Here is a 24,435-nt window from a genome sequence, read left to right on the forward strand (position 1 = left end):
GTAACAGAGCAGAAATAATTTAAAACATGCATATCTCTTCTCAACTAAAAATATAAAATGGTACCTTCTCAAGTTGATTTTGAGATACAGGTGATGCTCAAGACCAATCCAAATAGAATCAAGTGGGTTACATTCATGGTACAAAACAATTTGTAAGGCATGTGCACCTTTCTTGGCAGGGCCTGGAGGTTTGGGTGCCTGCACTGTGGTAGTCCTGCCAGTAGAGGGGGCTGTGGCGCCGACTCTGGAAGCTGCAGGTCTGCTGGAGCCGGCAGCGGCTGGCTTGGATGTGCCCATCAACAGGCCAGTGGCAGGCCTGGGGAAGAACACTATTTATTTAACCAGGTAGGTTATGGAGAACACATTCATGTCTACAATAACCTGACCAAGAGGGCGCAATGATGGGCTCCCGAGTGGCACAGCGGTCTAAGGCACTGCATCTCAGTGCTATAGGGGTCACTACAGACCCTGGTTCGATTCCAGGCTGTATCACAACCGGCCGTAATTGGGAGTACCATAGATCAACGCACAATTGGCCCAGCGTCGCCCAGGTTAGGGTTTGGTCAGGGTAGGCCATCATTGTAAATAAGAATTTGTTCTTAACTGACTTGCCTTGTTAAATGAAGGTCAAATAAATGTTTTAATTAAAATGGGGCTAGGCTGACTCAAAACATCGGCGGAGGAGAAGTACTCGGAGCCGTCTTCTAGTCCGACTTAGGAGGCGCGCACACCACCCACCTCTTCCGAGTGTATTACTAGCTAATGTTCAGTCTCTGGATAACAAAGTTGACGAGCTCAGGGCAAGGGTTTCTTTCCAGAGAGACATCAGGGACTAACATACAAACATGGCTCTCGAACTGAGAACCCAACTGGCTGGACCGACTCTACACTGCATGTATGAATGTCCTAGCAATGTCCTACTACACTGATGTTTGCACAATTAACACAGATACTTCCTTAAATTTGACAGACACTTGACAGTCGGTCCAGCCATTTGGGTTCTCAGTTCATCGCGCAGACAGGAATACATCTCTCTCCAGGAAGAAGGTCGGGGAAGTATGTGGTATGATTAATGACTCATGGTGTAATTGTGATTACAGTTCACGCGACCTAGAATACCTCAATCAAATGCCGACCGTATTATCTCCCAAGAGAATTTTCTTCGGTTGAGTCACGGCTGTGTATATCCCCCCCCTCAAGCCGATACCACGACAGCCCTCAAAGAACTTCAATGGACGTTATGCAAACTGGAAACCACACATCCTGAGGCTGCATTTATTGTAGCTGGGATATTAAAGCAAATTTTAGGAAAAGTCTGCCGAAGTTCTATGAATATATCGACTGTAGTACTTGTGCTGCTAAAACTCGACCATAGTTACTCCAACATCCAGGATGCCTACAAGGCCCTCCCCCGCGCTCCTTTCGGCAAAACCTGACCACGACTCCATTTTGCTCCTCCCATCCTATAGGCAGAAACTCAAACAGGAAGTACCGGTGCTAAGGACTATTCAACGCTGGTCTGACCAATCGGAACCCATGCTTCAAGATTGCTTTGATCACGCGGACTGGGATATGTTCCGGGTAGCTTCCGAGAATAATAGACAAATATACTGATACAGTGACTGAGTTAATCAGGAAGTGTATAGGAGATGTTGTACCCACTGTGACTATTAAAACCTACTCTAACCAGAAACCGTGGATAGATGGCAGCATTCACGCAAAACTGAAAGCGCAAACCACTGCATTTAACCATGGCAAGGTGACTTGGAATATGGCAGAATATAAAGTGTAGTTATTCCTGCGGCAAGGCAATCAAACAGGCAAAACGTCAGTATAGAGACAAAGTGGTGTCGCAATTCAACAGCTCAGACACGAAACATGTGTGGCAGGGTCTACAGACAATCACGGACTACAAAAGGAAAACCAGTCACGTCGCAGACACCCGACGTCTTGCTCCCGGACAAGCTAAAACACCTTCTTCGTCCGCTTTGAGGGGAACACAGTACCACCGACAAGGCCCACTACCAAGGACTGCAGGCTCTCCTTCTCCGTGGTCGACATGAGCAAGACATTTAAGCGCGTTAACTCTCGCAAAGCTGCCAGCCCAGACGGTATCTCTAGCTGCGTCCTCAGAGCATGTGCAGACCAGCTGGCTGGTGTGTTTACGGACATATTCAAATCGCTCTCTATCCCAGTCTGCTGTCCCCACATGCTTCAAGATGGCCACCATTGTTCCTGTACCCAAGGTAACTGAACTAAATGACTATCGCCTCGTAGCGCTCCCGTCTGTCATCATGAAGTGCTTTGACTAATCAAGGATCATATCACTTCCATCTTACTCCACACCCACTATAACTTGCATACCGCCCCAACAGATCCATGGATAAAGCAATCATCGTCACACTGCCCTATCCCATCTGGACTAGAGGAACATCTATGTAAGAATGCTGTTTATTGACTACAGCTCAGTCTTCAACACCATAGTGCCCTTTAAGCTCATCACTAAGTTTGGGGCCCTGGGTCTGAACCAAGCCCTGTGCAACTGGGTCCTGGACTTCTTGACAGGTCGACCCCAGGTGGTGAAGGTAGGAAACACCACCTCCACTACCCTGATCCACAAAACGGGGGCCCCACAAGAGTGTGTGCTCAGCCCCCTCCTGTACTCCCTTGTTCACCCATGACTGCGTGGCCACACACACACACACGTCTCATACTCAAATCATCAAGTTTGCAGACGACAACAGTGGTAAGCCTGATTCCCAACAACGATGAGACAGTCTACAGTGAGATTAGGGGCCTGGCGGAGCGGTGCCAGGAAAATAACCTCTCCCTCAACAAAACGAAGGGGCCGCAGTGGAGGGTGAAAAGCTTAAAGTTCCTCTGTGTGTACATCACTGACAACCTGAAATGGTCCATCCACACAGACAATGCTGAAGAAGGCCCAACAGAAATTTGGCTTGGCCCCTAAGACCCTCACGAATATCTACTGATGCACCATTGAGAGCATCCTGTTGGGCTGTATCGTTGCCTGGTACGGCAACTGCACCGTCCGCAACTGCAGGGCTCTCCAGAGGGTGGTGCAATCCGCCCAACGCGTCACCGGGGTCACACTGCCTGCCCTCCAGGACACCTACAGCACCTGGTGTCACATCAAGGCCAAGATCACATTAAGGACCTCAGCCACCCAAGCCACAGCCTGTTCACCCCACTACCATCTAGAAGGCGGAGACAGTACAGGCACCTCAAAGCAATAATAATTTGTTTAGCCTAGTTTAAAAAAATAAAAATAAACTAATAACAGCTTCCATCTGTTCTCCATCCAGTACCCTGCCCTGAACTTGAATCACTGTTACTGGCTGGCAACCACCAGGTACTGAACCCTACACCTTAGAGACTGCTGCCCCATGTACATAGTCATTGAACACTGGTCACTTTAATAAATGTTTACATACCATTTCACCCACTTCATATGTATTTACTGTATTCACCTGCTCAGTGCTCCCCATACAGTAAGCTAGAAGAGTCAAGGGCCGTCCTGCACCACAAAAGTAATTTCAAGAGGAAACAGAAGCCCATTCACTGTCTGCCTGTAACGCATCGCTTAGTAATTTCCTAATCCCAGCCCAGTGGGGGAAGAGGAAAGGATGCAGGGAATGGAGTGGGAAAGCGTGATTGTGGAAAATGAACAGGATGTGGGTGAGGGTCGCACTCAGAGGGTTGAGGGTAGTACTATTCCAAGGACAAAGAGGAGACTTGTCTAATAAACACATTTTCCTTTTGTTGCAAAACCTTTTCCATTGTGAACATGTAATGGACATGACCCTGGGCAATACTTAATCTCTTGCCCTCCTCTTCCTTTATCCCTCTAGTCTACTGTTTGACCTCCTGACCTGAAGAGCCAAGTGGTCTTGTTGTGGCAGGTGACTGTATAGCCATACACTTAAATCAGCCCCTAACAGATTCGAGGTCAGTTTCTAAATTACCCCTCTCCTGGCTGAGGTTATAGATTTGGAGAGGGTAAGCTGATCCTAGATCTGCCATTCGTTCACTTTAAAAAACAGGTGCCAGACAGCTGTGGAGAAGCCACAGGATCCAGACGCAACCTTTTCCTGAGCAAGGCAGTGCCCATCCCCCTGCATACTGCCGAGTGGACTGAATGTCAAGTGTGCGTGTTTGTATGCCCTAGTGCCCTTGCATTCATGAGCACACTTGACCGATTATCCTTAGGCTCTGCAACAGCGGAGCAGGGAATGGTAACATCTACAGAGCTATGCTTGGATACACGTGTGTGATACTGGTGTGAGGCTTTCACATTGACAGGCTTGTGCGATGAGGTGTAGCCCATGCTACAAAGCGCTACAGTAATCCTACATTCAAAATAGTTGCTTAAGAACCAGGTGTAATGAAACAAAGGCAGCGCTGTATTTGTGCAAAATCGACGCTTTGCATATCCTTTCTATAGAACAGATTCATACGTACACTGCGTCTAAAACAAAAAGGGATAGGAAACAGAGGAACTGAGCGTTTCATGGCATTGTTGCGATTCAGTCAATTACACCAATATCCATCATGCTGTTCTGCTGTTCTTTTGATTGGTTCGCCATGGTTTGGACACAGCTGACAACATAGATTAATTCATAATGACAAACTTACGGTCGTACGATGGGCCGGAAGTGGTCCGGTCTTACATGCCTGGCCACACAAACGCCTCTCCCACAGCGACTCAGCCCAACAATGGCCATTTGTTTCCATTTGTTAGCAGGACAAAGAAAAAAAGGCTGCGGAGACTCAAAGGCCTTCAGGTTGCGCCATAATTATACCGTAATAGGGTGAGTCGATGGGACAGAGGGAGCTGGACCTTGATTGTATGGTCAAGAGCAGCGAAGCAAGAAAGCAGACATGCAGTACCTTCAGATGACACGGGGAAATGAGTTGAAGACAGGAGCGGTGAGCCACGTTAGACGAGACGGCATTAAACGAGGGAGGAAAGGAAGAAAATTACAAACTGAGGGACGCAGTGATGAAATGAGCGAGCGACAGAATGAACAACATGGAAGAAAGAGGGAGAGAATGGACAGATAACTAAAAGCACATGGAAGCAGATTGCCTTCCTATCTGGGTGAGTTCCACGTAGGGAACGTGAAACGACAGGGGCACTAAATTAAGGTGGGGGAATGGAGAGCGAGAGATTTCTGAAAGGAAGGAGGGAGAGACGGAAGGGAGGGGAGACGAGGCCAGTCATCTCCGCGTACAGCGTTAACCCTCCATCTCGTCTTCAGAGACTCAGAACTGCCTGATCTGCGCGTACAGTCGAGGGATGCGAGTCAAAGCTCAGTGGAGTACATACAGTATTAATTGCTTGGGTAACACTGCAGTTCAGCGGCTTTGGTATATTTGTTGTGGCTACAAGGGATTGGTTAGTGTCAACAAGGGATTCAAAGCCAATACTTGGTTGATATGCCTTAGTGGTGGAATAGATTCACAGCCGGTTTGAGGATACAACAACCGACAGGTGTCTTCAAGATGTCGACAAGGAATTCAATGGCAATTAAAAATAATTTATACACGATGTGATGACATCAATAATGCAATAGGCTGTAACATCTGTTGGGTTAGCAACTGATCCAGGGACAACCCATTTACTGAGGCCTTGGTTACTATACTATCATAATGTGTAGGAAGGCATCTGCGCTAAACAATAACTATTCCCTGCCAAGGCTGGGGTCCGAAACTGCATGTTTTCATCCCCAAAGGGGGAGAGAGAAGCTGGGACAGGAACATAGTGTTACTGCATTGGACAAGAGCTAGAGTGACAGTCAATTGTCTCCTTTTAGTTAATCAACAACTCTGTTATAATGTATGTTTGAGTCAGACTGCAAGTGAAAAAGGTACCTGACCTGCATAGATTGTCATCTAATCGATCACATGAGGTGTAACTGCCATTTCATTACAGTGACCATCTTGACAGAAATTCCCATTTGGATGGCTCTCAACACACACGACATCTTATACAACACCCTAGATTCCTCCCATTCTCAGAGGGAGTCTTAAGGCCCACCAAAATGACAGATGCCCTCACGGGGGAGGGAGGGGAGCAGCGGGAGGGTCGAGAGTGTGCTGGCTAAATTCCTGGTACTGTACATAAACAGAAGGGAGGAGTAAAGGAGGACAAGAGGAAAGATGGGGGTTGGGCGGACAAACTGCTTAAACAGGACAAGGGAACCGTCTCCAGATAGAGAGAAAAGGAGAGAATACAGATACAGGGAATTAAAATCCCCCTCCGTGGCCAGCCAGATAATCAAGCCATCCAGCTGTCTGTCAGACAGGCTAGTGACTGGTTGTGGGGGGCTCAATCTCCATCACTTCTGACGAGAGATGCATTAGGGCAGGTATTCCCAAACTGGGGTATGATGATTCGCATTTAAAAATTATTATTTTGGTTTTAAATATATAAAAAACAAAAAAAGACTAGTTTCACTGCCAAAAATAAAAGGAAACCATCTAGTGTTCAGCGAAATAACAACAACGTCAAATACAGCTAGCCTAGTCAAATAATTAACATCCAATCACATTAACCGTTACACTTTCGCAGAAATCCACTAACGGTCCTTATGTGTCCAAACGTAGCTGCTGCTCATTCCGTTTGCTCGAAAATTTATAAATAGTTTAAAAAGTAAGGCCCGCGTCCATAAAGACACATACCAGGTCTACTGGTAGTACTGCTCCTACCACACCCAGCAGTACTACACCTGCACCTTTCGACGACAAGTTGTTCTGCTTCCACGAGCACATCCAATGCTAGCATCAGTAATTCTACATTTGTTGTTAGCCAAGCTAGCATGGACACTGACAGTTGTGACTGATGCAGCCAAAGAGCTAACGCCCCCTTACCCGGGAAAGCACCGAACAGACAGGGACGTTGGACCATCGAAGAAGTGCAAATATGATGAGAAATAAATAGATTTTGGGTTCACTTATATTGGGAGTAGTGCCTTTCCTCAGCCACAGTGTGTTATATGTGCAAAAGTACTATCTCACAACTAGATGAAACCGTCACTCTTGAGCAGACATTTAGAAACAAAACATGCCAATTTGAAAAATAAACCACAGGAGTTTGAGCGAGAATTAAGACGACTTTTGAGTAGTAAGACATGTATAAAAGCAACAGATACCATTAATAAGAAAGGGCTGGAAGAGTCTTATATGGTGAGCTACCGAGTGGCTAGGACTGGCAAGCCCCATACTACTGTGAAGGACTTAATTCTTCCTGCTGCCGCAGATGTCTGGGACAATGCTGGGGGGCAAGGCCCAAAAAAAACTATACAGACAATGTCTTCATCAAACACTGTTTCACAACGCATCAGTGACATGGCAGGGAATGTTTTGAAACAACTACTGCTTTACATACAAGCCAGTGAATTCCATCCGTTAAAACTGGATGAGTCAGACATGGCGGGCCTGGCACAGCTCCTGGTATATGTCTGTTACGTTTGGGGGGGGGGGGGGGGGGGTCAATTAAGGAAGACATCCTCATCTGCAAACCAGCACAACAGGAGAGGATATTTGTAAAGTACTGAACAGCTTTGTGACATCAAATGGACTTCGGTGGTCAAGATGTGTTAGTATCTGTACTGATGGCACAAAAGCCATGACAGGGAGACAGTGGAGTGGTAACGAGCGTGCAAGCAGTTGCTCCCGCCGCCACTTGGGTAGACTGCAGCATCCACCGAGAGGCTCTTGCTGCCAAAGGAATGCCTGACAGCTTGAAAGACGTTTTGGACACTACAGTGAAAAATGGTTAACTTTGTTAAAACAAGGCCCCTGAACTCTTGTGCATCTTCTGCATTATGCAATGATATGGGCAGCGACCATGTAATGCTTTTACAACATACAGAAGTGCGCTGGTTATCAAGGGGCAAAGTATTGACACGTTTTTTGAACTGAGAGACGAGCTTAAAGCACGATGACGAGTTTCTCACGCGACTGGCCTATCTGCGTGACAAAAACTCACACGCATTCTTATGGTTTAATAAATGTATCGTATAGTGTGTGGCAGGCTTACAATGATAGCAAAAAACAACATTGGAGTGCGCGCTGACCCTGGTGCTAGAAGGAGTACGCAGCTGGAGGTTGAAGGGCTACGGGACTATAAAAAAAGTTTGTGAACCACTGCATTAGGAGATTGGTGGACTCATTCACCTGGGGTATGTTCAGTAGGGAACACAGTAGCAAAACATTTTGGAACAGAAAGAAAATCAGCGTTTGTTTCTGGACAAGTTCTAGTAGAACATTCCCCTTTCAGTTTCAAAATGTTTTTGCCTTACTAAACACAACCCATCAGTGTGTGTGCCAGAAGCATGGCATGCGAGGCCAGGTGTTAAAACACCTCTGCGACGCCTCAAGCTACCAGCGCATCTGCTAACGTAGTCGACAACCCTTTAATCCAATATCATAACTCACCTTGGCAGTTGCCACACTACCCAATCCCCTTGTTCCCGAGGCTCCCATCCAATCTCAGTTTTGTTACGACCCATTTGTCTCTAATATATTGATATGTGCTTCTTATCCAGTACAATTGATTATTTCACCCCCTAGGGGCAATTAAGATGAATAGTTTAAGGAAACCCCATTTCTCTGCAAATGTGTAACTATGGCCATTCATCTCACTTTGCATCATGGGCCGTCAGACGTTTTTTTTGCAGGTGGTGAAACGGAACAGTAAATGTTATGCTACATTTATTCATTTTACATATGAGCCCCGTGCCACCTGCCCTGCTCATAGACTCATGGAAGGGCAGCAGCAGTCACAGCTAAGGCTGGGAGAGGCCTGTTCACTAGCCCTGACTCACCCAGGGAGGCAGGAACAGGGCCCAGCATGGATGGAGAGACAGTCTGGCTGGCTGTCACACACACACACACACAACCTGCTTCTCCTGTCGTCAAACACAAGCAGCATGATCTCTCACACACAGCTCCTAATTGTCAAACACACACTGTATATTCACACACAGTGACATGCTGCTTCTCCATGTCGTTATAACAAATCCAACAAAATCACACCCCACAAGTCCTCCCACAGGAAAGAAGCCTGACGTCATAATGTTCCAAAACAAGCGTCATTCCCTCAGGGGAAAGTCTTGTAACCACAATCCTGCAGCTGAAACCATCCCACATCTGAATAATTCAAAGGATAAGGACACATGCATTAATAAGATAGGCTGAGAGTAAGTGCCAACCGAGGCAAAACTAGATCTCTACTCCACAAGTTTAAGTAGTGCCAGTTTAAAGTCCAACACAGACCTGTCAAAACACCAGCTGAAAGAAACAACTCGTACTTGTCTTTAGTCTAACTAAAGAAGGGGTGGTGTGTGTTCCCAGTTTCAGGAAGAACAGATTAAACTGGTTTGAGTCGGTTCAACATTTCACCTCATAATAAAAGCAGAGTATTAGGGGGGGAAGTGGGAGAAGATAAATCAAATTGAAGCTAAGAGCTGAACAGTATGTCCTGTGGAGACCTGAGTGTGGAGTAATCGCGATTAACCCAGTACCAAAGTCTTCCGTAATTGGTCAGATGCTCGATTAAGTTCTGGGTCCATACGCAAAGAGAAGACGGGTTTCGGTCTTCGTTCAGACAAAGAGCTCCACCCTCCCTCTTTGCAAGTTATCAGGCAAGTCTACGGGCCAAATGTCCACTCCCGAAAATCAAAAAAGATGCAAACACCAGCGAAATCTTGATTTGTCCCAAGCACTAGAACTAACGCTAGTCATTATCTCACGACAGATCTACGATCCCATTAATGTTAATGTAGTCTGTCCACGAGAGATTAGGTGTGGAGCCATACTGTATCCCAATAGTCTAAAACAGTGGATCCCAAACTTTTTATAGTCCCGTACCCCTTCAAACATTCAACCTCCAGCTGCATACCCCCTCTAGCACCAGGGTCAGCGCACTAAAATGTTTGTTTTTGCCATTATTTTAAGCCTGCCACACACAAAACATAAAAATCTGTGAGTTGTCACAACCCGGCTCGTGGGAAGTGACAGAGCTCTTATAGGACTAGGGCACAAATATTAATATAATAACAATCAATTTTGCTCCTTATTTAGCCATCTTACATTTAAAACCTTATTTGTTCATCAAATATTGTGAATAACTCACCACAGGTTATAGAGAAGGGTGTGCTTGAAAGGATGCACACAACTTTGCAATGTTGGGTTATATTGGGAGAGTGGTCTTAAATCGTTTTCCACACAGTCTGTGCCTGTATATAGCTTTCATGCTAGTGAGGGCCGGGAATCCACTCTCACATAGGTATGTGGTTGAAAAGGGCATCAGTGTCTTAACAGCGCAGTCCTATCCAGAAATCTGGCAGTAGCTTTTGATTAAGTTACATTTTCACAGAACCCCTCATTGCAATTTCAATGAGGCTCTTGTTCAGATATCAGTAAGTGGACTGGAGGCAGGGTTTGAAAGTGATATCGAATCCAGTTTGTGTCGTCCGTTTAGGGAAAGTACCTGCGTAATTGCTCACCCAGCTCACTCAGGTGCTTCGCTTTATCACATTTGACATTGTCCGTAAGTGTGAGTTCGTTTGCATGCATGCAAAAAAAAAAAAAAGACCTGTGTGTTGTCCTTGTTAATGCAGAAAAGAGCTCCAACTTCTTAATCATAGCCTCAATTTTGTCACGCACATTGAATATAGTTGGAGTCCCTGTAATCCGTCAGCATTCAGGCGAGAAAAAAACATCACCCAGATAGGCCAGTCGAGTGAGAAACTTATCATGCAAGCTCAGACAACTGAAAATTACAGTCAGTAAAGAAAACTTTAAGCTCGTCTCGCAGTTCAAAAAACGTGTCAATACTTTGCCCCTTTATAACCAGCGTACTTCTGTATGTTGTAAAAGCGTTACAGGGCCGCTGCCCATATCATTGCATAATGCAGAAGATACATGAGAGTTCAGGGGCCTTGCTTTAACAAAGTTAACCATTTTCACTGCAGTGTCCAAAAAGTCTTTCAAGCTGTCAGGCATTCTCTTGGCAGCAAGAGCCCCTCGGTGGATGCTGCAGTGTACCCAAGTGGCGTCGGGAGCAACTTCTTGCACGCGCATTACCACTCCACTGTCTCCCTGTCATGGCTTTTGCACCATCAGTACAGATACTAACACATCTTGACCACCGAAGTCCATTTGATGTCACAAAGCTGTCCAGTACTTTACAAATATCCTCACGTCCTGGTTTCCAATGTCTTCCTTAATTGACCCCACATAAACGTAACAGACATACCAGGAGCTGTGCCAGGCCCGCCGGTCTGTTGACTCATCCAACTGTAACGCATATAATTTACTGGTTTGTATGCTAAGCAGTAATTGTTTCAAAACATCTCCTGCCATGTCACTGATGCGTTGTGAAACAGTGTTTGATGAAGACATTGTCTGTATTGTTTTTTTGGCCTTGCCCCCCAGCATTGTCCCAGACATCTGCGGCAGCAGGAAGAATTAAGTCCTCCACAATAGTATGGGGCTTGCCAGTCCTAGCCACTCAGTAGGTCACCATATAAGACTCTTCCAGCCCTTTCTTATTAATGGTATCTGTTGCTTTAATACATGTCTTAACTACTCGAAAGCCGTCTTTATTCTCGCTCCAAAAACCTGTGGCTTATTTTTCAAATTGTCATGTTTCGTTTCTAAATGTTTCCCTCGAGAGAGTAACAGTTCATGTGATTGGATGTTAATTATTTGACATTGTGTTGTTATTTCACTGAACACACATATACACACCACACACACGTGTATGTAATATATACTGCTCAAAAAAATAAAGGGAACACTTAAACACATCCTAGATCTGAATGAAAGAAATAATCTTACTAAATACTTTTTTCTTTACATAGTTGAATGTGCTGACAACAAAATCACACAAAAATAATCAATGGAAATCCAATGTATCAACCCATAGAGGTCTGGATTTGGAGTCACACTCAAAATTAAAGTGGAAAACCACACTACAGGCTGATCCAACTTTGATGTAATGTCCTTAAAACAAGTCAAAATGAGGCTCAGTAGTGTGTGTGGCCTCCATGTGCCTGTATGACCTCCCTACAACGCCTGGGCATGCTCCTGATGAGGTGGCGGACGGTCTCCTGAGGGATCTCCTCCCAGACCTGGACTAAAGCATCCGCCAACTCCTGGACAGTCTGTGGTGCAACGTGGCGTTGGTGTATGGAGCGAGACATGATGTCCCAGATGTGCTCAATTGGATTCAGGTCTGGGTAACGGGCGGGCCAGTCCATAGCATCAATGCCTTCCTCTTGCAGGAACTGCTGACACACTCCAGCCACATGAGGTCTAGCATTGTCTTGCATTAAGAGGAACCCAGGGCCAACCGCACCAGCATATGGTCTCACAAGGGGTCTGAGGATCTCATCTCGGTACCTAATGGCAGTCAGGCTACCTCTGGCGAGCACATGGAGGGCTGTGCGGCCCCCCAAAGAAATGCCACCCCACACCATGACTGACCCAACGCCAAACCGGTCATGCTGGAGGATGTTGCAGGCAGCAGAACGTTCTCCACGGCGTCTCCAGACTCTGTCACGTCTGTCACGTGCTCAGTGTGAACCTGCTTTCATCTGTGAAGAGCACAGGGCGCCAGTGGTGAATTTGCCAATCTTGATGTTCTCTGGCAAATGCCAAACGTCCTGCACGGTGTTGGGCTGTAAGCACAACCCCCACCTGTGGACGTCGGGCCCTCATACCACCCTCATGGAGTCTGTTTCTGACCGTTTGAGCAGACACATGCACATTTGTGGCCTGCTGGAGGTAATTTTGCAGGGCTCTGGCAGTGCTTCTCCTGCTCCTCCTTGCACAAAGGCAGAGGTAGCGGTCCTGCTGCTGGGTTGTTGCCCTCCTATGGCCTCCTCCACGTCTCCTGATGTACTGGCCTGTCTCCTGGTAGCACCTCCATGCTCTGGACACTACGCTGACAGACACAGCAAACCTTCTTGCCACAGCTCGCATTGATGTGCCATCCTGGATGAGCTGCACTACCTGAGCCACTTGTGTGGGTTGTAGACTCCGTCTCATGCTACCACTAGAGTGAAAGCACCGCCAGCATTCAAAAGTGACCAAAACATCAGCCAGGAAGCATGGGAACTGAGAAGAGGTCTGTGGTCCCCACCTGCAGAACCACTCCTTTATTGGGGGTGTCTTGCTAATTGCCTATAATTTCCACCTGTTGTCTATTCCATTTGCACAACAACATGTGAAATTTATTGTCAATCAGTGTTGCTTCCTAAGTGGACAGTTTGATTTCACAGAAGTGTGATTGACTTGGAGTTACATTGTGTTGTTTAAGTGTTCCCTTTATTTTTTTGAGCAGTGTATATACACACACACACACACACATACACACACACACACTTAAATGTGAATCACATTTTTATTTGGCGTACCACCGCCGGCATTGCGCGTACCCCAGTTTGGGAATACCTGGTCTAAAACAACCTTGTCTCCATCAAGGGATATGGTAGCCACTTTAGACCATTACTGAGACACACCTGTAGAGTTGCTGGAACATCCCAGCGAGAGAGCGACCAGAGCCCCAGTGAATAACCCCTGCCCTGGGGGCGATAACCCATGTTATTCAGTAACACTGTGGTGCTGACTGGGGCAGTGCGAGATAGTTCTCTTCTGTCTCAGATTTATTTCTGTTAGTGTGACTCAGTAGACTAGGGCTGCTTCCCAAATGGCACCGTACTACTTTTGACCAGGACCCATAATGCTCTGGTCAAGAGCAGCGCAATATATAATATGGAATGCCATTTGAGACAGTGGGAAACCTAATCCAATAACAGACCGGCAGGACCCACAATGGCCACTTTACGTCGATACTCAATTTCAGCTCCTCACAAAACAAGTCGTTTACTGATCTGATTTGTCGAGTGATGCCTTTTGTGTGAAGCGGCTCCTCAGATCTTCAGTGATTGCATTATGTGTTGTGTATGTGAGGGGAGAGGTTTTTTAAAACTATAAACAGTGCCTAGGTTTCTCCCCCCCCCCCCCCCCCCTCCCCGAGTTCATTCAAATGCGCATCTGCCAGCCACAAATGTCACTGGCCCGTAAATCACTTTGCATTCCCGGTGGTGGTGCAGTCACGGGATAGGCTGCCTTACCTGGTTGCCTTGGAAACCGTCGTCCTATCGGGTTTGGCTGTGGCTGAAGTGCTGGAAGGCTTGGGGGCAGCTGAGGCTGCAAGTCTGGAAGCTAGAGGAGAGGGAGAGCGAATGAGAAAGTGCATGAAGAGGGAGATGGGGGAGGAAAAAGGTGGCATGAAGATGAGGGGTGGGAGTGAGGACAGAGTATTGGGATGAAGGATTGGTGTAGTAGGAGTTGAGAGCAAATGTGTCTGCAGCCAAGCACAGGTGGGTTTGTGTCAGCTCTAAAATACATAGGACAGTAACTAAAGACTCAACACGGGACAAAGGAAAACAAAAAGCTGTGTCTAACCAAAGCATGATTAACAGGACTAAATACTCAGCAGTATGTTTGTGTGTGTGTGTGTGTGTATATAGTCCTCACCTGTGGTTTTGGGTCTGGCCCCGGCCCCATTAATGGGACCAGCAGCAGGAGGTCTCCTCGTTGGAGTGCCAGGACCCATCGCCGCAGTCCATGTAGCGTTGGTTGGCCTGGTAGCAGAGGTGGACCTGGGGACTCCGACAGCCTTCCTGTCAGCCACCTTAGTTTGGGTCCTGACAGTGGAAGCGGCAGCCGGCCCCACGGACCTCTTTGTGGCTGCAGCCGACGCCGGTGCTCCAGCTGTGGTGGTGGTCTTCTTTTTGTCCAAAGCTGCTTTCTTGGCCAGGTCACTGGCTGAGGACTTTAATCCATTGGTCATGTGGCTTGGGGCCGTGCCCGGACGAGAAGTGCTGGGTCCTGATGCCGGACCAGTTGTGGCCTTGGTGCCAGCTGTGCCTGGCCGCGGTTTAGCCAAGCCCGTGGTCTTAGCCTTGGGTTTGGGATCAGCTGCCGCCTTGCCATTGGCCCCATTGACCTCCTTGGACACAGGGGGTGCTGTGGGGTTTTCAGGCTGCGCTGTGGTGTTTTGGGTGTCTTCGGGCTGTGATGGAGGGGACGGGGAAGTTGAAGGGGCTGGCTGGGCGGGCATCTCGTCGGTGGCCATCCCCTGTGCCGAGGGCTCGGCTCCTACAGCTTCTGTGGGCTCCATGGCAACCCCATCCGGTTTCATCCCTTGTAGGCCCGGCAACGGTCTCACTCACCGGATCCAGCAGCTCAAACACACTGAAACCGGAGTGGAACCAACGTCCTGTCAACAACCTCACAGATCTGAATGGAGAGAAGAGAGATTCCTAAATGTTGACATTGAAATTGGTGTGAGAAAAAAAATAAACATGTTTATCATAGAACTACAAATACTGGTAGCAGAACTCAAGTATATTATCAGAATAGCCACACATGAAACCATGCAGTCGAAGACGAGTAGCATTTTAAAAACATTAGTACCAACGGAAATACCATGAGGCACATGGTCTCGCTGAGGAATTTGAAACTACTGGAAAAACAGGAGAGGAGCCTGGGAAGCCAACATGAAGATTCGTTTCTAAAATTGCACAGTCACTCACACTGTCTGATAGCAATACAATGTGAGGATCACAGCGACTGAGAACCGAGACATTTACAATCCATGATTAAAACTGGTATTGTCAGAGTACTATTAAAAGTTAGACATGCAATAAGAGAAAACAAAATGTCCTCCAGCATATATGGAGAGTGAGGGAGAGAGACCGCAAGGCCTTGCAATCGACAGACGGAGACAGGAAAACCAGGACCACATGTCCCATTTGTTTGTGATTCTGCTGCCCAGATACTGACCACGATGACAGCCAGCGATTACTAAGAAAAGTCAAACGCTGGTTCTGAGAGGCCTCAATGTACAATACTGTGCGAGACAAATGTAGAGCGTGGATGGACATTTGGGGGGGGGGGGGGGGGGGGGGGGGTCTGGGGCTCATTAGCCTTGTTGGAGCCCTTCGAACCCTGGCAGGCTGCCTTTCCCAAGCCAACGTGGCCTCCTCTCCCCACTGCTGCTTTTTCTCATTTACTCTACTTTCCACCACCCCTTTCTATTACAAGCCCTCCCACCCACTTCTCCAGCTCCCCCCGTCCAACTGCCCCTCTACCAAAAACAATAGTTCATTTTTCTTCAGTATCCCCCCCCCTTCCCCTCACTCCTTTTTTTCCTTAGCCCCTTGTTCCTCTTTCCACTACTCTACCCCCTCGATACGCTATAAGATCTGTTCAGTCAACAGATGGTCTGGGCAGAAATCTGTGTTTGAAGATCAACAAACAGGCTTGGCAAGAGAGGGAGAGAGCGCGAGAGAGTGGAGCACACGCAGGAGAGAGCAAGAGTGAGGGGGGAGTGCAAGAGATGGAAAAGGAAGGAGAGCAAGAAGTAAAGAGGGAGAGCATAACAAAGACAGTAATTTAAGGGAGCAACGGAAGAAAAGGGAGAGCAAGAGGGGGAAAGGGAGAGAGGAATGGACGAGGAAGGGACTGGGAGAGCAGAGATACTTACTCAGAAGCCATCTGACTGAGGTCATCATTAATAGTTTTTGACAAACTTCAGTGGAGCAGATGGAAAAACCTACAGAGGCCAATCAGCAACACTATTCAGTTACTTACAGTTGAAGTTGGAAGTTTACATACACTTAGGTTGGAGTCATTAAAACTCGTTTTTCAGCCACTACACAAATTTCTTGTTAAACTATAGTTTTGGCAAGTCGGTTAGGACATCTACTTCGTGCATGACAAATCATTTTTACAACAATTGTTTACAGAGATTATTTCACTTACAATTCACTGTATCACAATTCCAGTGGGTCAGAAGTTTACATACACTAAGTTGACTGTGCCTTTAAACAGCTTGGAAAATACCAGAAAATGTCATGGCTTTAGAAGCTTCTGATAGGCTAATTGACATCATTTGAGACAATTGGAGGTGTACCTGTGGATTTCAAGGCCTTCCTTCAAACTCAGCGTCTTTGCTTGACATCATAGTTTCCCCATTTCAAAAGAAATCAGCCAAGACCTCAGGGAAAAAATAAAATAAAAAAGTAAAATAAATAATTGTAGACATCCACAAGTCTGGTTCATCCTTGGGAGAAATTTCCAAACGCCTGAAGGTACCACGTTCATTTGTACAAACAATAGTACGCAAGTATAAACACCATGGGACCACGAAGCCGTCATACCGCTCAGGAAGGAAACGCGTTCTGTCTCCTAGAGATGAACGTACTTCGGTGCGAAAAGTGCAAATCAATCCCAGAACAACAGCAAAGGACCTTGTGAAGATGCTGGAGGAAACAGGTACAAAAGTATCTATATCCACAGTAAATCAAGTCCTATATCGACATAACCTGAAAGGCCGCTCAGCAAGGAAGAAGCTACTGCTCCAAAACTGCCATAAATAAGCCAGACTACAGTCTGCAACTGCACATGGGGACAAAGATCATACTTTTTGGAGAAATGTCCTCGTCTGAAAACAAAAATAGAACTGTTTGGTCATAATGACCATCGTTATGTTTGGAGGAAAAAGGGGGATGCTCGCAAGTCAAACACCACAATCCCAACCGTGAAGCACGGGCGGCAGCTTCATGTTGTGGGGGTGCTTTGCTGCAGGAGAGACTGGTGCACTTCACAAAATAGGTGGCAATATGAGGAAGGAAAATGTGGATATATTGAAGCAACATCTCAAGACGTCAGTCAGGAAGTTAAAGCTTGGTCGCAAATGGGTCTTCCAAATGGACAATGACCCCAAGCATACTTCCAAAGTTGTGGCAAAATGGCTTAAGGACAACAAGTCAAGGTATTGGAGTGGCCATCACAAAGCCCTGACCTCAGTCCTATAGAACATTTGTGGGCAGAACTGAAAAAGCGTGTGCGAGCAAGGAAGCCTACAAACCTGACTCAGTTACACCAGCTCTGTCAGGAGGAATGGGACAAAAATTCACCCAATTTATTGTGGGAAGCTTGTGGAAGGCTACCCGAAACGTTTGACCCAAGTTTAAATTGTTTAAGGCAATGCTACCAAATACCAATTGAGTGTGTATGTAAACTTCTGACCCACTGGGAATGTGATGAAAGAAATACAAGCTGAAATAAAAATGACTATTATTCTGACATTTCACATTCTTAAAATAAACTGATCTAAAACAGGGACTTTTTACTAGGATTAAATGTCAGGAATTGTGAAAAACTGAGTTTAAATGTATTTGGCTAAGGTGTATGTAAACTTCCGACTTCAACTGTATTAACGTTGACACATACCATAGAGTGGAACACCTTGTCCCCAACTCTCCACACAAACCTCAGTTTGCTACTTATTCACACATTTTTATGTTTACAGAGGAATTTCTTTCCTTCAATACCGTTTGGCCTTGGCCTGTTTGAGTGACACGAGGCCTAACAGCCTTTAAATCCAGTCAATGACCGGACTAAAAAGGCAAATTAACAAACAGATCACTTGCGGGGATCCTGTGGAACTCGCTGGGCCAGTTTGATAGCGGACAGCCAATATAACTAATACCAAAACCCCTCCCCCAAAACACATGCACCCCTCTCAAATTCCCTCAATCTCTCTTCCTCCAAACCAATGGTCTGACCCTTATTTCAACCAGAGAGGACAAACAAAAAGCCTTCAGTGCCATTTTCCATGGTTTCTTTTCCCCTCCTCGTCCTTCTGGCTCTAACTGCAGGCAGAAAGGCTGTTCGCCGCCACCTCCCTTTTCTCCTCTTCTGTTACATATCTCCAGCACAGAGCAAGAGAGAGGCCAGGGAGGATAAAGGCACCATGAGGAGAGGGGCCAAGTTTCCAGCCTTCAGTCAACTGAGCAGGGCTACACCAGAGCTGCTAGCTGTTATTACAGATCTCTACATTATTCAAAGATATATATATATATATATAAATAATAGCATACTTAAACTCTTGATGACCCAAGAGGTTTTTGTGAAACAGAATTTGTTATCAATGACTTTGCTGAATCAAGTTTGGATTATTGCCCATGAGTTAGAGGCCAGTAGAGTTTCACAATGACCTAGTACATTGAGCATTATCATCAATCTAATTTGGGGAGAAAACATGGCTAAACTTAATTTACTAATTTGTCATCTCTTCACAATATCACAACTCAATACTCAGTGTTTCAAACAATGCGGCTACCGCATTTGGATGGGCTCTGACACCAACGTCGCGCTGTAACGATGCGTTAGGGAGATAGCGGGATGAGGGACGTCAGAGAGGGACGACTGCCGGCTAAGTCAATCCAGCGGGCAGCGCAGGGGGCCTGGGCAGGAGTCGGGTTTAACGCGCCGTCGCTGTACCCGCGTTCGGTGGACAGCAGCAGGATAAAAGGGGGATGTTTTGGCCTTAGGCAGAATGGGCACTGGCCTGGCTTTATTTGTGCCCATCGCTGGTCCAGCAAATGCCAGTGGCTGCTGACTTAACCACTAATACCAGGGGCTTACCAAAGTGGAGCCTGTATCGCATTCCTTACCATGAACTGAGCCGACCTCTGGGTAGTGGTAGGTGGCATTATGGCGTCACTAAAACCCTACACATGCATATCAAGGGCTTTGTTGAACTGTAGCAAGGCGATTAGTGAGGCTGTTAGAGACTCCTCTGCTTCAGAGAAGCTAGCTGTAGTTTGTCCTATTTCAAACTATTGCACGGCATCCTTCTTAAAACCACTCATCACCTAAATGTCCTCATGCCAAATTCTCTGGGAATTTCAGAGCTGCTTTCCATATCCCTGGCCAAGTCTTAGCATAGATTTGCAAATTGGAATGATTAAAAGGGGAACGCCCACCAAAAAAACGATAGAATAAATTACACGGTTGATAGATATGAAAAGGCGTCATGCATTTATGAAATAATGAGCCATTGTGCTCCCCTCCATTCATTTGCATAACAAATACCAGTAAAGAAAAAAGGTCTAATACCATATTCAGGACACAGCATGCTTACTTTCCAGCTAGCGCTGCAGCTAATATCACAATTAGCTCAATGCCCCTGGCAACAATTACCATGTGTTGGAAGTATGCAAATTCACAAGCCGGTTGGAAATTGCTCCCGGGCTGCAGTCTGACAACAGCGACTGGATAATAACTAGTGTCCAGGAAAACAAACTCTGCAAGTTGTCTGTTATTCTCTGGGTGTGTGGTTAAACGCTGCCATCGTAAGCCTGTTGGGGTGGGCTGTCTAGACGGAAGAAACTCACTGCCCCTGTCTCTGTCTCATCTTTGCTGCGTTGCATCTTCTAACTCATCCCCCCCCCCCCCCCCCTCTCTCGCCCCCTCTCTTTTTTCCATGCAGTTTAATTACAGCTGTCTGCAATCATCCTACAGTGCCAGCCATGTTTTAGCCGCGCAGCAAAATGGGTCACTTATAATACTCCTTTAATACAAACAGAGGGGGTTTAGCTGTGTTGAGAGTGGGTTGGAAATGCAGTTGGACTACAGGGAGAACGAAAGAGAAAAAGGGCAGGGGTTGGGATGGAGGTTGGGGGTGTTACTAATGTCAGCTTAGTGTCATAACAGTCTTAACCACAGGTGAAAAATAGATTCTTCTCTCTGCTAGCTCACAGAGGGAGGTGAACGGGGAGAGTGCGGAGGGGAAATATGAGGGGTGTTTCAATGATAAATCTGCCCTAAAGGTTTGAGGTTGAGGCCCAGTGTCGTGTGCACGTGCTGGAATGCCTGGGGAGAGCGCGGCCCAGGGCGTCTGTCGGTGAGCCGAGCCACCCCGTCCACATTCCAGCTCAGCCCGTCAGGCTCCTCAGGGTAGCAGCCTATAAAACAGCTGTCACAGGAAGGGTGTGTACGAATATATACACTGAAGAGTTGGTCCCATGTTTAATGAGCTGAAATAAAAGAACCCAGACATTTGATATGCACAAGAAGCTTATTTCTCAAATATTTTGGCCACAAATTTGTTTACATCCCTGTTAGTGTGCATTTCTCCTTTGCCAAGATAATCCATCCACCTGACAGGTGTGGCATATAAAGAAGCTGATTAAACAGCATGATCATTACACAGGTGCACCTTGTGCTGGGGGGGTGATAAAAAGCCCCGAAAATGTGCAGTTGTGTTACACAACGCCACAGATGTCTCCAGTTTTTAGGGAGTGTGCAATTGGCATGTTGAATGCAGCAATGTCCACCACAGGTGTTACCAGAGTTTTGTTTGGGATGCTTTGGATCAACAGTGTGTTCCAGTTCCCGCCGATATCCAGCAACTTGGCACAGCCATTGAAAGGGAGTGGGACAACATTCCACAGGCCACAATCAACAGCCTGATCAACTATGCGAAGGAGAGGTGTCGCACTGCATGAGGCAAATGGTGGTGACACCAGATACCGACTGGTTTTCTGATTCACGCTACTACTTCATCTGAGACCAACAGATGCATATCTGTATGCCCAGTCCTGTGAAATCCATAGATTAGGGCCTAATTTATTCATTTAAATTGAATGACTTCCTTATATGAACTGTGACTCAGTCAACTCTTTGAAATGGTTGCCTTTATATTTTTGTTCAGTATATAAACTGTGTGAGAGAGCGCAGGGGACGGTCTACCAGATTGTAACGCACAGCGGAATCAGAAGAATGCAAGTACTTGCATCATCTTTGACTACAAGACTTTGGACAATAGACCTCCATTTTAGACTACACTGCCAAAGAAAACCCTGTGTCTGTGACCAACCTTCCCTGACTGCCCCTCTGCCTGACAGAAACAACCTAATTGAGCATTTAACACAGCGTCTGCTAGCTAGACTAAACTAGGCCTGGATGGTAGAGACTATGGTGTACCTGAGCTGTAGCGCCATGGGTGTTCGACCAACAGGGGCCTCAGTCTCTGGTTATTCATTAACGGACTGCTGTCTGACTGAGTGAGGCCTTGCTATGTGGAGGCCTCCGAAGTACTGGGGCTCTGGCCAAAGGAAACACAGGCTTCATTCAGTGTGTGTGTGTAAAGGGGTCTGACAGGAAAGGAGGGTAGATAATGAGGGAGAGAGAGTAGAGAGGCTTTAGATAGACAGGAGTTTTGTACGAGAACAGAGTATTGGAGAAGGAGGGGTTTATTAGGGAAGGGGGTTTCCTACATAGAACTTCATTATTGGACCAGTTCCCTGCAGACAGGAAAGGGGCAGTCCCTAGTCAAAGTCAACAACTGACCAAGTTCACCAGAAGTTACAACGCATTTTGACCAAAGCAGGCAGACACACACACACACACACACACACACACACACACACACACGCGTGTCATCTTCATAAGGGGAAATCATAGCAAAGCATTTTGCAATGGAAAACAAACTTGACCAATATCAAATGTCGGTTCAGGTAATCCTTCCCCTTGTCAGTCCATTTTCTTTCATTGAGTACCTAATGAATGACCAAAGTCATTAACCTACCAACAGCATGAGAACACAGCCTCCTAAATACTTCCTATCCACTCAGGGGGAAAATAAATAGTTGAGCAGGGAAAGCCAGAACTGGCCCATCTAGACTGCCAGCCAGTCCAAAGAGGGAGCCAATATATTTAGCAAGAGGGGGAAGTTGAATGAACTCTTAGGATTGGTGGTGGAAGGGCGAAGGATGGGGTGAAGTGTGTGGGGTGTGGAGAGAGCGTAAGACTGTTGCTTTGTCAGCCCATATAAGGCAGTGTTGCAGAATTCTGCTGCATCACCACAGAACACTCAGAAAACACAGCACGCAGAGAGAGATCCAATCTCCTGATGAAATCCACCAACACAAGAAAGTCATTACTCACGGCATAATGACAGGAGAGGCTCTGCTGAGCATGAGCCCAGCTCTCTTCTCAACCCAGTTGCATGGGCTGTCTCAGTCCTTCTCAACTAAATGAAAGATACTGTTGTCATAGACATGGGAGTCCCTGCTCTCAAATTTAGAAAATACAGCAAATCAACAAAGGCAAACCAGGCAGGTCACTAGTGATGCAAGTCGGTATTCGACGTCCAGCCATGTCTGAGGACGTCGGGAGATGACGTGGAAACCGGCCACTAGGGGCAACAGTGAGCTGTTACCTTCAGAGAGGCGGATGGGTGTAAGCATCTGTGTTATATATACAGTTGAGGTCGGAAGTTTACATACACCTTAGCCAAATACATTGAAACTCAGTTTCACAATTCCTGACATTTAATCCTAGTAAAAATTCCCCGTCTTATGTCAGTTAGGATCACCACTTTATTTTAAGAATGTGCAATGTCAGAATAATAGCAGAGAGAATGATTTATTTCATTTCAGCTTTTATTTCTTTCATCACATTCCCAGTGGGTCAGAAGTTGACATACACCCAATTAGTATTTGGTAGCATTGCCTTTAAATTGTTTAACTTGGGTCAAATGTTTTGGGTAGCCTTCCGCAACCTTCCCATAATAAGTTGGGTGAATATTGGCCCATTCCTCCTGACAGAGCTGGTGTAACTGAGTCAGGTTTGTAGGCCTCCTTGCTCGCACACGCTTTTTCAGTTCTGCCCACACATTTTCTATGGGATTGAGGTCAGGGCTTTGTGATGGCCACTCCAATACCTTGACTTTGTCTTAAGTCATTTTGCCACAACTTTGGAAGTATGCTTGGGGTCATTGTCCATTTGGAAGACCCATTTGCGACCAAGCTTTAACTTCCTGACTGATGTCTTGAGATGTTGCTTCAATATATCCACAATTTTCTTTCCTCATGATGCCACCTATTTTTTGAAGTGCACCAGTCCCTCCTGCAGCAAAGCACTCCAACAACATGATGCTGCCACCCCCATGCTTCAGTTGGGATGGTGTTCAGGCTTGCAAGCCCTCTTTTTCCTCCAAATCTAACGATGGTCATTATGACCAAACAGTTCTATATTTGTTTCATCAGACCAGAGGACATTTCTCCAAAAAGTACGATCTTTGTCCCCATGTGCAGTTGCAAACCCTAGTCTGGCTTTTTTATGGCAGTTTTGGAGCAGTGGCTTCTTCCTTGCTGAGCGGCCTTTCAGGTTATGTTGATATAGGACTCATTTTACTGTGGATAGATACTTTTGTACCCGTTTCCTCCAGCATCTTCACAAGGTCCTTTGCTGTTGTTCTGGGATTGATTTGCACCATCTCTAGGAGACAGAACGCGTCTCCTTCCTGAGCGGTATGACGGCTGCATGATCCCATGGTGTTTATACTTTTGTACTATTGTTTGTACAGATGAACGTGGTACCTTCAGGCGTTTGGAAATTGCTCCCAAGGATGAACCAGACTTGGACGTCTACAATTTTTTGGGCAGATTTCTTTTGATTTTCCCATGATGTCAAGCAAAGAGGCACTGAGTTTGAAGGTAGGCCTTGAAATACATCCACAGGTACACCTCCAATAGG

At 46.4% G+C, this 24,435-nt stretch overlaps 1 protein-coding gene across 1 annotated transcript in view; it reads right to left on the minus strand.

The window, feature by feature from the left end:
* The window catches only part of prr36a (proline rich 36a), a 46,592-nt gene that overhangs the window by 9,320 nt on the left and 12,837 nt on the right, over positions 1 to 24,435 (minus strand). Inside the window, exons 2-4 of the mRNA XM_014131394.3 lie at positions 14,575 to 15,339; positions 14,169 to 14,259; positions 168 to 316 (exon numbers count right to left, since the gene is read on the minus strand). Coding sequence (XP_013986869.3) covers positions 168 to 316; positions 14,169 to 14,259; positions 14,575 to 15,241 — 907 coding nt within the window. The 5' untranslated portion in view covers positions 15,242 to 15,339. The remainder of the gene's footprint in view (positions 1 to 167; positions 317 to 14,168; positions 14,260 to 14,574; positions 15,340 to 24,435) is intronic.

The sequence above is a fragment of the Salmo salar genome, chromosome 12, assembly GCF_965601325.2.
Source record: "Salmo salar chromosome 12, fSalSal1, whole genome shotgun sequence".
NCBI classification, from domain to species: Eukaryota; Metazoa; Chordata; class Actinopteri; order Salmoniformes; family Salmonidae; genus Salmo; species Salmo salar.